Below are 13183 nucleotides of genomic sequence, written 5' to 3'. Positions count from 1 at the left end.
CATGGAGGTAACAGATTAAAACCCTAAGCGTAGGTAAAAGCACCTGTGGAGTATTGTACAGTGAGCGGGCCAAGGAGGGCCGAAGAAGGGGAGACGCATGGGTCTTAGGACGAGCGCACTGGACTTAGCCAGCAAGTGGCCCCTGGCGCTTTACGTTGGCAGTGGGGGCAGAAGCCACACTACTGTCCATTGATGCAGGAGAGGGTGGAAGAAAGCAGGAAATGGCTCGGTGACTTTACGTCATGTAGCTCATCTGCAGCTCGTCCAAGAGAACAAGAGCGAACTGGAAAGCTAGGAGCCAGACGCAGGAGTGCTCTGGGCGCGGGGCACTCACTGGTAGCCACCGGAAATTCGGCTCGTGCGTTGAAACGTTGTAATTCCCGACAGAATGTTCCAAGGCCAGCTCTGGGAAACAAAGTGTGCTATTGGATATCCGATGAAATGAAACAAAGATTCCCTACAGGCCACCTTAGGGGCATGTAACATTTGCTCTCAGTCATAAGAATTGATAGTGAAAATGCACTCGACGTGGAGAATGACATGTCATCACACACCATTCAGCTGTTTGACAAACATCATATATAAATCAGCGTCCAAACAGAACTGTGTGCAACAGGCAGGATATGCACGAGAGAGACGTGGGTAGCCCTCTGACTCCCGCACTCATTTTCCCACTAACAGTGCAATATGTTCATAATTCATTCAAAGATAACACTTATTAGAGGCAGCATTTCCAGGCTTAGATAATTTGATAATGTATGCCTCTGTCCTGTAAAATGGCCCAACTGTATTTAATAAATGCAATTTAATAACATTTCAGTTAGTATCTTTATCACCTAGTTTTTTAAGTATTTATTTGCAACAATATATAGTAAATATTTTCAAATTTGCATTATATACAGAATGTAAATTTTAAGATTTCATATGAAATGTAGTTAATGTGTATCTGAGAACAAAGAATCACTGACTCATTTATCAATTAAAAAATTCATTATTTATTACTAAGTGTCCCAGTTCTGTGAATAAAAGTACAAGGTGGGCAGTAAAGATACAAAGATGAAATGACATGTTCCCTACTGGCTTGTGATCTAGTGGGAAAACAATGCGAAATAATTTACAGCATACATATAAGTAGCTAAAATGGAGCAAATCATTGTGGGAGATTAAAGGAACTACATCTAGTAGGAAACCAGACGGACAAAGAAAATGTTTTAAATGATAAACAGTTCAATTGTAAATACTAAAAGGAGGAGTTTCTTTGGCCTTTGCAAGTCACTTGTTAACTGTGGCCCAGCGTCAACACAGGCCATTGTCAGCCATGGGTTTGCACACAGGCAGTTTGCACACAGGCAGTTTGCACACAGGAATGGGCCCTGACTGGTTCAAGAACCTGGGTGAGGAGAGGACACGGGGGAGAAGGCTGTTAGGACTGGTGGGGAGCAAAACAGGGTTTCTTCTTGTCAGAGACCTTCATAACGTGACTCTTTTCAGCTGGACAAGGATGTGAAAGGATGAAGCCCTAGGAGCTGCTTGCAGCCATCTTTCATCACTGAGAAAAGAGCCTGCCTGGAAAGGAGTTAGCACTGAAGAGAGACAGCTGAAAAGTGGGGAGAGCCCTGGTTCTGTCCGTGAGGCCACAGTTAACCAAGCTTCGTGCAAATATGTGCAAATTCCTTTTATTGTAACCAGATTAAGCTGTGTCTTGTGACCTAGAAAGGCCTAACATGACAACTTAAAAATTAATATCAATGAAACGTAGGGGAATGCATCTCTCCAAACTCCTCTCCTCCTCCCCCAGCGTTATCAACCTAAAAATCTCAAATGATGGGAAGGATCACAAAACATACCCTGTATCGTGGAACCGTACACAGTACACAGAGATGTGGCACAAAACAACTCTTTCTAGAGCTAGTCTACAGGTGAACGTGCTATACATAAAAGTGAGGACTTAACCATTCTCAGGTGGAACTTTGTGTCCCACTTTCTTACTTTTGTCTACTCAGAGTGCAGAGAATCTGAGAAGAAATGAACACATACATGCTAGAGAAGGTAAGGTTCAAGCGGTGAGGAGGCTTATAACATGAGACAGTGAATCAGTCACGTGATGTAAACTGATACCTAAAGTATAAAGATAAATGTAATTGAAGGGGCAGGTAATTCAATCAATGTCTAAATACTCTAATCAAATAGTTGGAATTTTTTAATACTAACATACTTGATCAACTCTTACTCTACATATTTCCAGCTGTGATTATATTTTGAAGATAGGTATCTGTAAGAATGCCCACCCAGGTAACATGTGAACAGTACAACACAGCCCAAATGCCCAGAGGCCGTAACTAAACAGGATGATTTTTAAACCTGGGAATGGAGGAAACAGGGAAAGGCTCTGTTTAATTCAGTCATCTGCCTTACCAAGAGATCTGAAACCTATTTTTACATCTTTTTTTTAAAATTACAATTTTAAATTTTGAAATAATTATAGATTCACGAGAAGTTTCAAAGATGGTACAAAGATGTTCCTTCACCCAGTTTCCCCAATGGTTACAACTTACGCACTTATAGTACAATATCAAAACCAGGAGTTCAACTTTGGAACAAGGTATGTAAGTTCCGTACCTGATCACACATATAAACTTGCGTAACCATCATGACCAAAATACAGAACTGTTGTTACCACAAACGTCTGTCTCCCTTGCTCAAACCCTCTACATTCCCACCCACCCTCTCATCTACCAAAAGAAATTTCACGTAAAAATGTTCTAGGTGACTTTATTTTCTGTGTAAACCCGGCCTAGTCTATTTCCTTTTTGTACAATGCTGTCCCCACCCTTTGAAATAATGTGATCTATTAATAGGTCCTCATGCTCAATTTTAAAAACAATGCAATCAATCTGAACTTCCAGACTTACTCAAGATTTTGGTTTGGCAACACACGTGTACGTGCACACACACACACACACACCTGATTTATGGTGAATTCCCTTTTCTAATCGCAGGTGCTTGTTTTCGTGATCTCAAGTCTGGCCCCACCTTTCCGTGGCTGTGCCTAGGGTCCATCCTTAGACTTCCAGGTTCTAAACTCTTCTCAGATCACTGAGTCTCTGGATCCTGCTAAGTAAGTTATTCCAACACAAAGGAAATAGATTTGCGAAACAGGATTCACTATGAGATTATTAACGGACCAATAGGATTGTTTCAGTCGGTACCTACTAAGAAACTCCAAATGTGATTACAGGATTGCACGGTAAATGCAGATGCCCAAAAAGGGGTGGTGATGGTCTCTGGTGGCTTTGTCATCCTTCTGCACAGCTCGAGAATCTACTCTTGCCCTCAGTTTTTCACAACGGAACCCTCACAACACGGCTACTCTCCAACCCTCCTTTTCCGAAAACTCAGGCTGAGAATGGGGGGGGGTCTGGGGGTGGGCGAAAAAAGTGTTAATTTAATTCTAACACCTAGAATTACCTCCTGGGCTTGTGCTAATTTCCTCAAATTCAATTTGTGGGGGTATCTGGATAACTGTCATCTTTCAGACAGAAAACACCTCTTATTCAGGGCTTGCTTTCACTTTGGGTCCTCATTTCAGGCGGGGCCAAAGAACCCCGCCGTGGAGGCCCGGCTTCCCACGCGGTTCCTCGCACCTGTTACCCGCCGGGGCTCAGCCCTTCGCGGACGGGCCCGCGCGGACCACGGACAGACCTCGGCTGTCCTAGGCACTCTGCGGCCTCTTCACGCTTGTGCCGGTTATGCTGAGCGATCTCAAGTCTCGTTTGACGCGAGAAAAAAAGTGTCCACTCTCCGTCTCAGAGGAGAAACGGACTACTGAGCATTCGGGGCCGGAGGTCGCAGATGCACGTCCTCCCTCGTCCCCGCGTGGCGTCGGAGCTTCGATCGGCGGCCTAACGCGTCCAGCCTCCTTCGCGGCCCGCGGGCTGGCGGTTGGGCCGCCTGAGTCCGCGCGCCCTTCCCCGCCCGGTCCCGCGGCCCGCGGCGGCCATGGCGGCCAGGCGGGTCCCCGCGCTGGCGGGCGCCGCGCTCGGGAGGCAGCTTCCCGCCGCCCCGCCGCCAAGGCCTGTCTGGGTTGGCCCAGGGTTCCGACAGCCCGTCAGCGTCACCCTCTGCTCCGCTTCTGAAGGAGACCGCGGCGGCTCCGGGCCCCGCATGCGTGACAGGCCGGAGGGAGCGGCGAGGCGTCCGGCGCGCGAAGAGTTAACGCCGACGGACCGACGGATCGCGGACCTGCACGCGGCCGCCTGCGCGGTGAGGCCCCGCCCCACCCCAGCGCCCCGGGGCCCGTGCGCCTGCGCGGTGAGGCCCCTCCGCCCCGCCCAGCCCTGGAGGCCCAAGGGTCCGTGCGCCTGCGCGGTAAGAACCCTTCTGCCCGACCCGCGGGGCTCCGGGGTCGGTGCGCCTGCGCGTCCCGGCAGCTGGCGAGGTGCTGGGGCCGTGCTGCCAGGCTTCTGGCTTCTGATGGCGCGTGCACTTCCCGCTGCGACCGCTTCGTTTGAAAACTGGCCAGTTTCTTATTCCGGGCTAAGAGTTGACGTTTGTCTGTCCTGAGTATGAGTGGGAGTCGTTTCTGAGCTAAACTCCAGTGGCAGTGTGCGACCCATCGTGTGTGTGTGTGTGTGTGTGTGTGTGTGTGTGTGTGTGTGTGTGTGTGTGTTGGTGGCAGGTGTTTAGGAGTTGATTGAGGAGATAGAGGAGTTGAAAAGTTACAGGGAAAGTTGTTGCTTATCTGCATTATCTGTTAAACACGTTGCCTTCTAATGATTTTACTAATGAAAAAGCAAAACGTAAATTTATTTTAATTTTTGCTACCGAAAGCTTAATTTTCTTTTTTTTAATTAATTTTTTTTAATTTATTGGGGTGACAATTGTTAGTAAAATTACATAGATTTCAGGTGTGCAAGTCTGCATTACATCATCTATAAATCCCATTGTGTGTTCACCACCCGGAGTCAGTTCTTCCATCACCATATACTGGATCCCCCTTACCCTCATCTCCCACCCCCCACGAAAGCTTAATTTTCCTTTCGTCCTTCCCCTCCACTTCAACGGAGCATAATGACAATGGAAACTGTAAGCAGGCGTTGACATTCTGCCTGAACAAACCTGACCTGTGTTTTCTTCTATTTTGGGGGAGTTGACAGTTGCCTGTTGGCACCAATATTAGAACTTACCATCTCCCTCGCACTTTCTGCCAGCTCAGACGACAGGGGTTTAAAGGTAGCATGGCTGTATTTTTATTATCTCGAGAGACCAAGTGAGTTTTAGAACAAGATACAAAAACAATATGAATGAAGGCCACCCCTTTAACACACCGTGTGTGACCAGTCGGTATAGGAATAGTGTTATCTGCTGTGGATTCAGCCAAAAACGTAGAGGAAAACCTTGGAAGTTGACTTTTTTTCCCCAAGTGTTAAAACTTCTGCATAAAGATTCATCCGGAAATGACTGGCAGCTTCTGATTGTTCCTGTTTATACTGTTTTTAAAATAACGTGTGATTTGTTCCCATACTTCACAGTATAAATATGGTAAATATAAACAAAAAGTTTCATTCTTTTTAGAGCACACACCAGTGGCATATAAAGACAGGTTCAATCAGCCTTGGGAAGGAAAGAAGCTTTTTCTCACTCAGGACATTGTCACTGTGTCATCAGTGTCAGTGTCACAGGGTGACTCTCCAGGAGACCAGCTTGTTGTTTCCTCTTTCAGCAAATCAGAACGCCCTCATGGTGCTTCTCTGTCCGTCTACATCCACAGGTCAGGCGAACGGGCTCCACCCTTCCTCCCTGTGCCATATGCATCTCCAGTCAAACTGTCAACACTCTTGTGGCAGCTTCATTATCACCGTTACCTGAGGCTTGTCTCCTGTAGACAAATTAAGTTTGTATGGGCAGCCAACAAGCCCAACGTCTCTCAGTCCACAAGGAGAGCAGGAGAACGGGCGCAAACAAGCGCAGGAGCAATCTTAGGCTTCCAGGTGGCCAGATAATAGCTCTCAGAAGACCCAGAAGCTATGAAAAGTGAAAAGAAAGCTGCTAACAGGGTTCCCTGTGTGTGTGTGTGTTTTCCTAGTCTTCATACGTGGGCTTTGTAAATAAAGACGTGAGATCTTGACAGTCACTCATTCCAAAAGTGTTTCTACCCAGTTTCATGTAATCTGCTTCTGCTGTTCTTGAGGGTTTCGGAGGCCCTTGAACTGGCCTTGGGACTCGCTCACTGGCTTTCTGCTGCCCTGGTCTGGCTTTGCTGGAATGCCTTAGAGTAAACCTAGACCTAAACTCCACTTGTCCTTTTGCTCCACCCTTGATTCATGAAGCATGGTTGGATAAAACCTCAACCAGAATAAAATATTTGACCATGAAGGAAGACACTCTGAAGAAGTACCGTGTGGCACATCCAAAAATAGATGTTAGAAGACATCCAAGTTTCATGTGTGTCTGAATGAAAAGGTTCCGCACGCAAGTGATGAGGTTACTGCATGGTAAAAGATTTCTATAAAAAAACATGGGACAAAGTTCCTCTAACTTCACCCAAATGGCCGAAACCCAAAAAGCTCACATTATTTCTTTGCCTTCCCACAACACACTTGGGATAGTTTAAAACCACGTTTGAATGGAGGTGGAGTGTGCTTCCTAGACATCTGAGTGCTGTAGTCATGAAAGCAGAGTGTCAATATGTTAAAACAATGCTGTTTCTTTTTTTGCTTAAAAACAGAACTAACAACAGTCCAAAAAAGAAAGAAAGAAAATAGTGTAAAATGTTTAGTGTAGTCACACATCATGAAGGTAAAGAAAAGTGTTCAATAATAGAGAGGGTAATACTTTTCTACGAGGACTGTTGGTTTCTATTAGCACCTTCTCTGTAAGTTTAAATCATTATCCACATATTTTAAGCACTGAAATTGCAAGTGCACCTTCTGAGTGAAAGTTCATTTTCAGCCTCTTAAGCTCTTAAAATCACCAAAATCACCTGTTATTAACCGTGTTACCTGGAAACTGAATGAAACATACCTTAGTGACGGCTGCATAGTTGTTGGGCATAGAGGAGTTCTTGTGTTTCCATCAACTTCTCATTTTTCTCAAACTGTATATTTTCTCCTCCTGTCACATGAAGTTGGATTGCATATAACGTTGGAATGCAATTAAAGCAAGGGCCACCAGAATTGCCGGGAAGCAGTGTCATGTTGTTTCACGCAAAGTCTGCAGGGCTCTGTGAGTAGAGCTTGTGGTGAGTGGACAGGATGAATACCGAAGCAAATGAGTTGTTTTATCCCCTTGTGTGTCAGGCCGGCCAGCTGAGCTATGTGGATCCAGCCACCGGCTATATGGTGCTCACGAGGGTCGCCCACTTGCAGAGAGGGAAGTGCTGTGGCTCTGCCTGCAGACACGTGAGTAGCAAATTCTCGCATTAGAGCGGTAGTTTGCGGTGCTTCTGTGACTTCATAAATACCTATTATTTGAAAAACAAGTCAAATAAAACAGCTAAATAGACCTGGAGTGCACTTTTCACAAGGTACTCTAGCCAAGGGCAGTGAAGTCCTTAGGACCAACTCAAGGCTTTTAAAGTTAATGGAACTTGCTAGCATTTCACTGTGACCATCAGTTCCTTGAAATGCTGTGATTTGAAATCCATGGGAGTTCTTTATTACAAGGAAACTTTTCATGAGGTTTTAAATCAGTTGTGTTCACTAGGCAAGGACAGAGAAGGCAGGAAAAGGAACTAGAATATTGCAAACTAGATCCCAGGAAGCATTTTTTTTCTTCATTATTAGCTGAATCAATTGAAACTTGCCCAGCATTGAGAGGTGAGTGGCTTTCCTTTAAATGACAATGATCTTCTTTCTTTGTTTTTTTTCCCTCCCTCCCGCCCTCTCTCCTTCCCTCCCTCCCTCCCTCCTTTCCTTCCTTCCTTCCTTCCTTCCTTCCTTCCTTCCTTCCTTCCTTCCTTCCTTTGTCCCTTCCTTTACCTCCTCCTCCTTCTTTTTCTCCTTCTCCTTCTCCTTCTCTATCTTTCTCTCTTTCTCTTTCTCTGCTGTACATTCCCTAAAATGGATATTTCAGTGACTATATGTGTCTCTACGTTCACTGGTTCAGATGAGCTAACTCCTCCTTCCGTTTTGAGCAAAAAATGGAATGGGTTCTCCAGAACAACTAAGCATCCTAGTCAGGCCAATTGTTATGGAGTTAAGATTATAAACAGATACTAACAACCTCTGTCTACAAACTCCTTTGACTGTGTGTTTTGGGACAAGAAGGTATTACTTCCTTTAACTGACCCACTTTGTAATTAGGGTGTAGCACTCAATGCATGTATTAAACGTAGTCAGCATTGAAAAACTGAGCCTTCACTTTTTTGTATGTTCCTACCTGTGCCATTAGCTGTTTCTAATGAAATACAGCTTTGCATAAATTTGGGAAGTGAGGATTTTCTAAGAATGACTCTTTGACAGTAAAATTCTTAAAGCTGGAAAGATGCATTTAGGAAGTGATTCTTGGATCTTAATTAGGATTATTTACCAAAGGTTGCCATTATTCTCCTCTTAGCCTGCAGGACCTGGCAGATCAAATGATCTTTATAACATGATCAGCAGTCTCTTTTTTCCATCATGAGAAGTGGTGTACTTTCCCGAGATGATTGTTAAGTAATTCCGTAATCATTTGTTTTATTTCTTCTGCAGTGTCCATATGGTCAAGTCAATGTTAAAGATCCGTCTAAAAAGAAGCAATTCAATTCCTATTTTTATGTTTGACAACAATTTCATCTCTGTTCTCCATCTAATTGAACCTTACCTAAAAAACAAACAAACAGGCTAATTCAGGGTTTGCTCTCTGGGCTGTTGGTGTCTGAGCACTAACTTGACCTGAAGTACATATATTAAAAGAACATCAATAAAGTGAAAAAAGCTGGCAAATGTTTGTGTTTTTCTAAGGTGGCGCACTGATAGTTATTTTCCTCTTTTTTCTTTCTTTTTTTCCTTTTTGCTTCATTATCAGACACATATGTTGAAGAAAGAAAATAATGACTGTTCCATTAAATAAATAGTAGCGACCGGGTGACATTAGTAGCTGTTGATTTTCTCGTAGCCTCAGTACTCCTACTGTTTTCTCCTCAGTGTTAGCGACCCAACTGAAGTTGCTGGCAAATAGAAGAGTTTGAAGATGTTCTTCCTTTTATTTATATCTTGAGCTACAAGGAGGTTGATAGAATGCTATCTGGTGCAGCATCTGAGCGTCCAGGAAGTAGCACTCTGTGTCAAGAGCCGCTCTCACCTTCCATCTGTTCTCTCAATGAAAACTTTAAATCATTCTGACTGGGGGTCAGGCCGTGTAAGACGCCTTGATTAAACCATTCTCCCCACCCCCACACACATTTCACTCCTCTGTTTGTTACGCCATTTCCTGGGTGGACCTCTCTTAGAACAGTTTGTTAGCTTTACAACCATAGCATTCGTTCTCTGCTATGAAAGCCCTGGGCTTCAGTGTCTGACCTGGGCTAGGAGCCCACAGAGATTGTTTTTCTCTGCTCTCTCTGGGAACAGTAGCCCCAAGCAAGCCTTTTCTTGCCCATGGAAACTGTTCCGAACAAAAAGGCTGCTGCCCACTTGGAAGGCTGGCTATACCCAGAATGGATCCTCAGCCTGTTCTCCTGCCGGAAACTGAAAGCTTCTTGAACATCCCCGGGGTCTGCTTTGGTCTCTGCTTGTGGCCCCAGGAAGTGTTTTAAAGATCGTAAGGAATTGAAAGGCTCTGGTGCCTTCTCCCACGTTCAATTCAAAACAAAAGCCCTTCTAAACTGTAAAATAAGTGGAAAGAACCCCAGTGAGGTTCTAATAGTCCCATGGATGGTGACTTCTATTGTTCATTTTAGGTCAAGTATTACATAGTATTACATTGTTTCCCCAAGTTGGTGGTGCTCAACTGTGGTGCCCTAAGCAGCACAGTCCCTGGATCCTGTGAGGTGTGGATAGCTCCTAGGATGTAAAAGAACATTCTCTGTGGCCAGGTGATTCCCTCTCCGGAAATTGTGTTGAGGAGAACTGGAGAAGGGTCAGCATTGTGATGGAGGAGGCAGTTGGTCTTTCTCAAAAGGCTTAGGAACTCCTGGGAGCCAATGTCCTTTCCATTGCTAGGTCAAGGAGCTGCCTGCTAGCTCCATGTTTTCCACGAGATGTGAAGATGACCAAGGCCATTTTCTGTGTGCGGGCTGGATGGGGCTTCCTTCAGTAGTCCCAAGAGGGATAAGAGAAAGAAATGGAGTCTAAAAGGGCCATCTTTCCAGAGAAACAAGAGAAAGAAAAGGGCATTCCTTTTGAAAATGAATGTGAGGCACTGTTTTGAGAAAGCCCCTTGGCTATGGAAATAACTTATGGGACGCCTACTTCTGCAGTGGGGAACTGTCCCAAGAAGCAAGGACCCGGATGTCCACCATGGAGGACCTTATGTGGGACTTGTGACTCTTCCTGGCCACAACAGCAAAGGAAGAGTCACAAGTGGGGTGGGGTGGGATGGGGCAGCTCTCCCTCTTTCCTCCATCTGGAGCTGGGAGCCAAGGTCTGAAGTTCTCTGTGGTTCTGTGGTGATGCTTGTGAACCATACACACACACGTCAAGGGTGGCGGCATGGATGGTGCTCCCACATTAAACACAACATGGCCATATAAATGGGCCTCACCGCAAGAGCTTCAAGCTACATTGTATTCCCACATTGTAAAGTACAATTCGGGTTTCTTACTGGCTGTGTGTATCCAAACACACACGTGTGTGCAGAGAAGTCGAGACTTCCCGGTCTAAATCTACTCTGGTGCTTCTCCACTTTCAAGGTTTCTGGGTACTCCTGCCCCAAGAGTCCATAAATCAAGGGACATTGATTCTACATTGTTTCTAACACGGAAAGACCCAAAGGAAGCTGCAGAATCTCGTGAGGTTTACTGGGATGGAGGGTAGGAATAGATTCCAGCCTCAGTGGCTCTTTCCTTCCTGTGGATTACGTGCACATTCCCTCTCTCCAGAAGCCACACTGGCCCCATCTGTTTTGCGGAGCAAGAAAGGGAAGGGTTTTCCCCACCCCCATGAAACTTTGGGCTCCAAAATGGTTGTGTTTGGAACCTAAGGGTCCCCCAGAAGGGGAGATGCCCCTCGGCCCGGCTTGGGTCTTTGTTCCTCCGCAGGGCCCCTTATCCTAAGGCACTCGCATGCGCGGTTCCACTTCCAGGCGCCAGGACGAGGCTAGTGCAGGGGCTCACTGCCAGGCGAGCAGCAGTCTGCCTTCCTAGGAGCACCTAGAGCCGCAGGGTCACTGGTGGCTCAGAAGTAACCACATACACACTCCATGCCGACACCTGCCATGCGGCAATCTTCACATTTGATCAAAGGCTTGGTGTGTGAACTGGACATCTGCCCACCGTGGTGGAGGATTTAAGACTCCGTGCAGTTTTTCACTTCCCGGCAGCAATTAAACAGTACTTCTGCCCAAACTATCCCCTCCGCTCAGGAAAAAAAGAAGGGCATATTGAAGTGTGTGTGTGTGTGTTTGGGGGGGGGGGTTGTCAGCACCCTCTTGCGCGCCTCTGTGGAGACCTTGATTTCTAGAAAAGGCTGTGGAAGAACCCGCAGCAGCTCTCTTTGCCCTGGGATTGCGTGGTTCCTGGGACGCCCAGGCCCTCTGGATGCCCTGCTCTGTGCGGGAGCGCCCGGCGCTGGGCGGAACTCGTCCCCACTAAGGGTTTTATGGTTGGGCTCAAGACACAAAACCTCCAGACTCGCGGCCCCCCTTCCTGAGACTCTGGGTGTAAAAGTGCAAAAACTGGGAACCATGGCTCTAGGGGATTGGGAAATTCCTGACGACCGCATCTTCTCACCCAAAATTTGTATTCTAAAATGTGAGGGGTGTGTGGTTCAGTGCGCGCACCTCTGTGCGCGCGCGCGTGTGTCTGTAGAATGCATGTTTTTACCACAGACCTAAAACGGTTCGTCACCCAAAGAGGATAAAAACCGCTGCTTTGGACAGGGGTGCTTGAGAGCACCTCAGCGTTTTCGGGTGGGTGTTGCCATCCATCCATCCATCCATCCATCCAATAGCCTCGCCAGCGAACATAGAAGCTGAACCGGGAAGGCTTGTCGCCTCCCTGGCTGCGAAAACGGACGGAGATTGGGGGCTTCTCGGGGAGAGAAAAGGCTAAGGAGGCCGGGATGGGAAGGGAACGGCGGGACGAGGGGAACTTAGAAGGTGGACTGGTGGACTAGCTGGCCGATGGCACTGCCTGGTGAAGCCACGTGTGCGGGTACAGAGAGGGGCTCTGTCCCGGGTGCTCTGAGCCTCATTCGGGATTTGGGATGGGGAAAGTCGGAGGGCTTGGATTAGGGGCTCTTGCGGGACCCGTTGCCACCCCTAAACTGTGCGGCGGCGGAGCTGGCAAGCTCGGCGAAGAGGGGCATCCACCCCTGCCCAGCCGCACGTGCCCCGCATCGCACACTGTTTCCCAGGCGCGCGGGCGCCCCCAGCCCACAGCGCCCTGAGCGCACGCACCGCCGAGGAGCCACCGGGGGGACAGCGAAGAGGGGCGGGTACGGAGAGTGGCACTGTCCTCCAGACCTGCATCCCGCAGCGGCCAATCTCGCTGCTCACGTCCCCTGCCCCAGCGGTGATTCCCCGCCACGCCCATCTCTGGCTGCAAGGGGCGCACCGGGTGGGGGAGTGGGGCAATCATTGCCCAGAGGCCGGGCTTCCTGGTTCTCCGTCGCTTCCCCGCGGCCTGATTGCTCCCGGGGCTGCTGGGGCTACCCAGGCCCTCAGGGACCTGAGACCAGGTAACAGGGCCCCCTCCTGTCCCGGGTCTGGGAGTCTGTCCTCATCCCCGAAAGGCTCGTCTCCCAGGACTACAGTCGGTTCTCCCCTGGAAGGTTAATCGCCATCCCCGCCTCCTTGCCGGGCCAGGCGGGAGAGAGACCTCCCGCAGGCGCTCTGACCCGCTGACAACGCCCCGCTGGAACGCCAAGCGCACCCCAAAGTGCCAGGTTCCCGCGCCCCGCCCTGGAGTGCGGAGAGTGAGGAAGGACCGGGAGGGGCGGGCGAATGTGCGGTGAGCAATCCAGGGCTTGGCCCAGCTCCCCGCGCGAGCTACCGCCCCTCGCCGTCTATGCAGGCTCCCGCTGGCGACCGCATCTTCTGGGTG

The 13183-nt window shown here is 48.0% G+C and overlaps 1 protein-coding gene across 3 annotated transcripts; it reads left to right on the top strand.

Moving 5' to 3' along the window:
• Positions 1-1014: 1014 nt before the first annotated feature.
• C27H1orf53 (chromosome 27 C1orf53 homolog) lies at positions 1015-9332 on the top strand. Of its 3 annotated transcripts, none has more exons than XM_033099331.1 (3): positions 1015-4368; positions 7299-7400; positions 9007-9332. In XM_033099331.1, exons 1-3 carry the CDS (start codon positions 4000-4002, stop codon positions 9049-9051), a joined length of 516 nt encoding a protein of 171 aa, XP_032955222.1. In that variant the 5' UTR covers positions 1015-3999; the 3' UTR covers positions 9052-9332. The 3 variants fall into 3 exon arrangements, with proteins under 3 accessions (XP_032955222.1, XP_032955223.1, XP_032955221.1); XM_033099332.1 differs by lacking the exon at positions 9007-9332 and adding an exon at positions 8691-8920 and having other exon boundaries at positions 1015-4263; XM_033099330.1 differs by lacking the exon at positions 9007-9332 and adding an exon at positions 8691-8920.
• The last annotated feature ends 3851 nt before the right edge of the window (positions 9333-13183 follow it).

The sequence above is a fragment of the Rhinolophus ferrumequinum genome, chromosome 27 (assembly GCF_004115265.2).
Source record: "Rhinolophus ferrumequinum isolate MPI-CBG mRhiFer1 chromosome 27, mRhiFer1_v1.p, whole genome shotgun sequence".
NCBI classification, from domain to species: domain Eukaryota; kingdom Metazoa; phylum Chordata; class Mammalia; order Chiroptera; family Rhinolophidae; genus Rhinolophus; species Rhinolophus ferrumequinum.
This window is presented reverse-complemented; position numbering and strand designations above follow the sequence as displayed.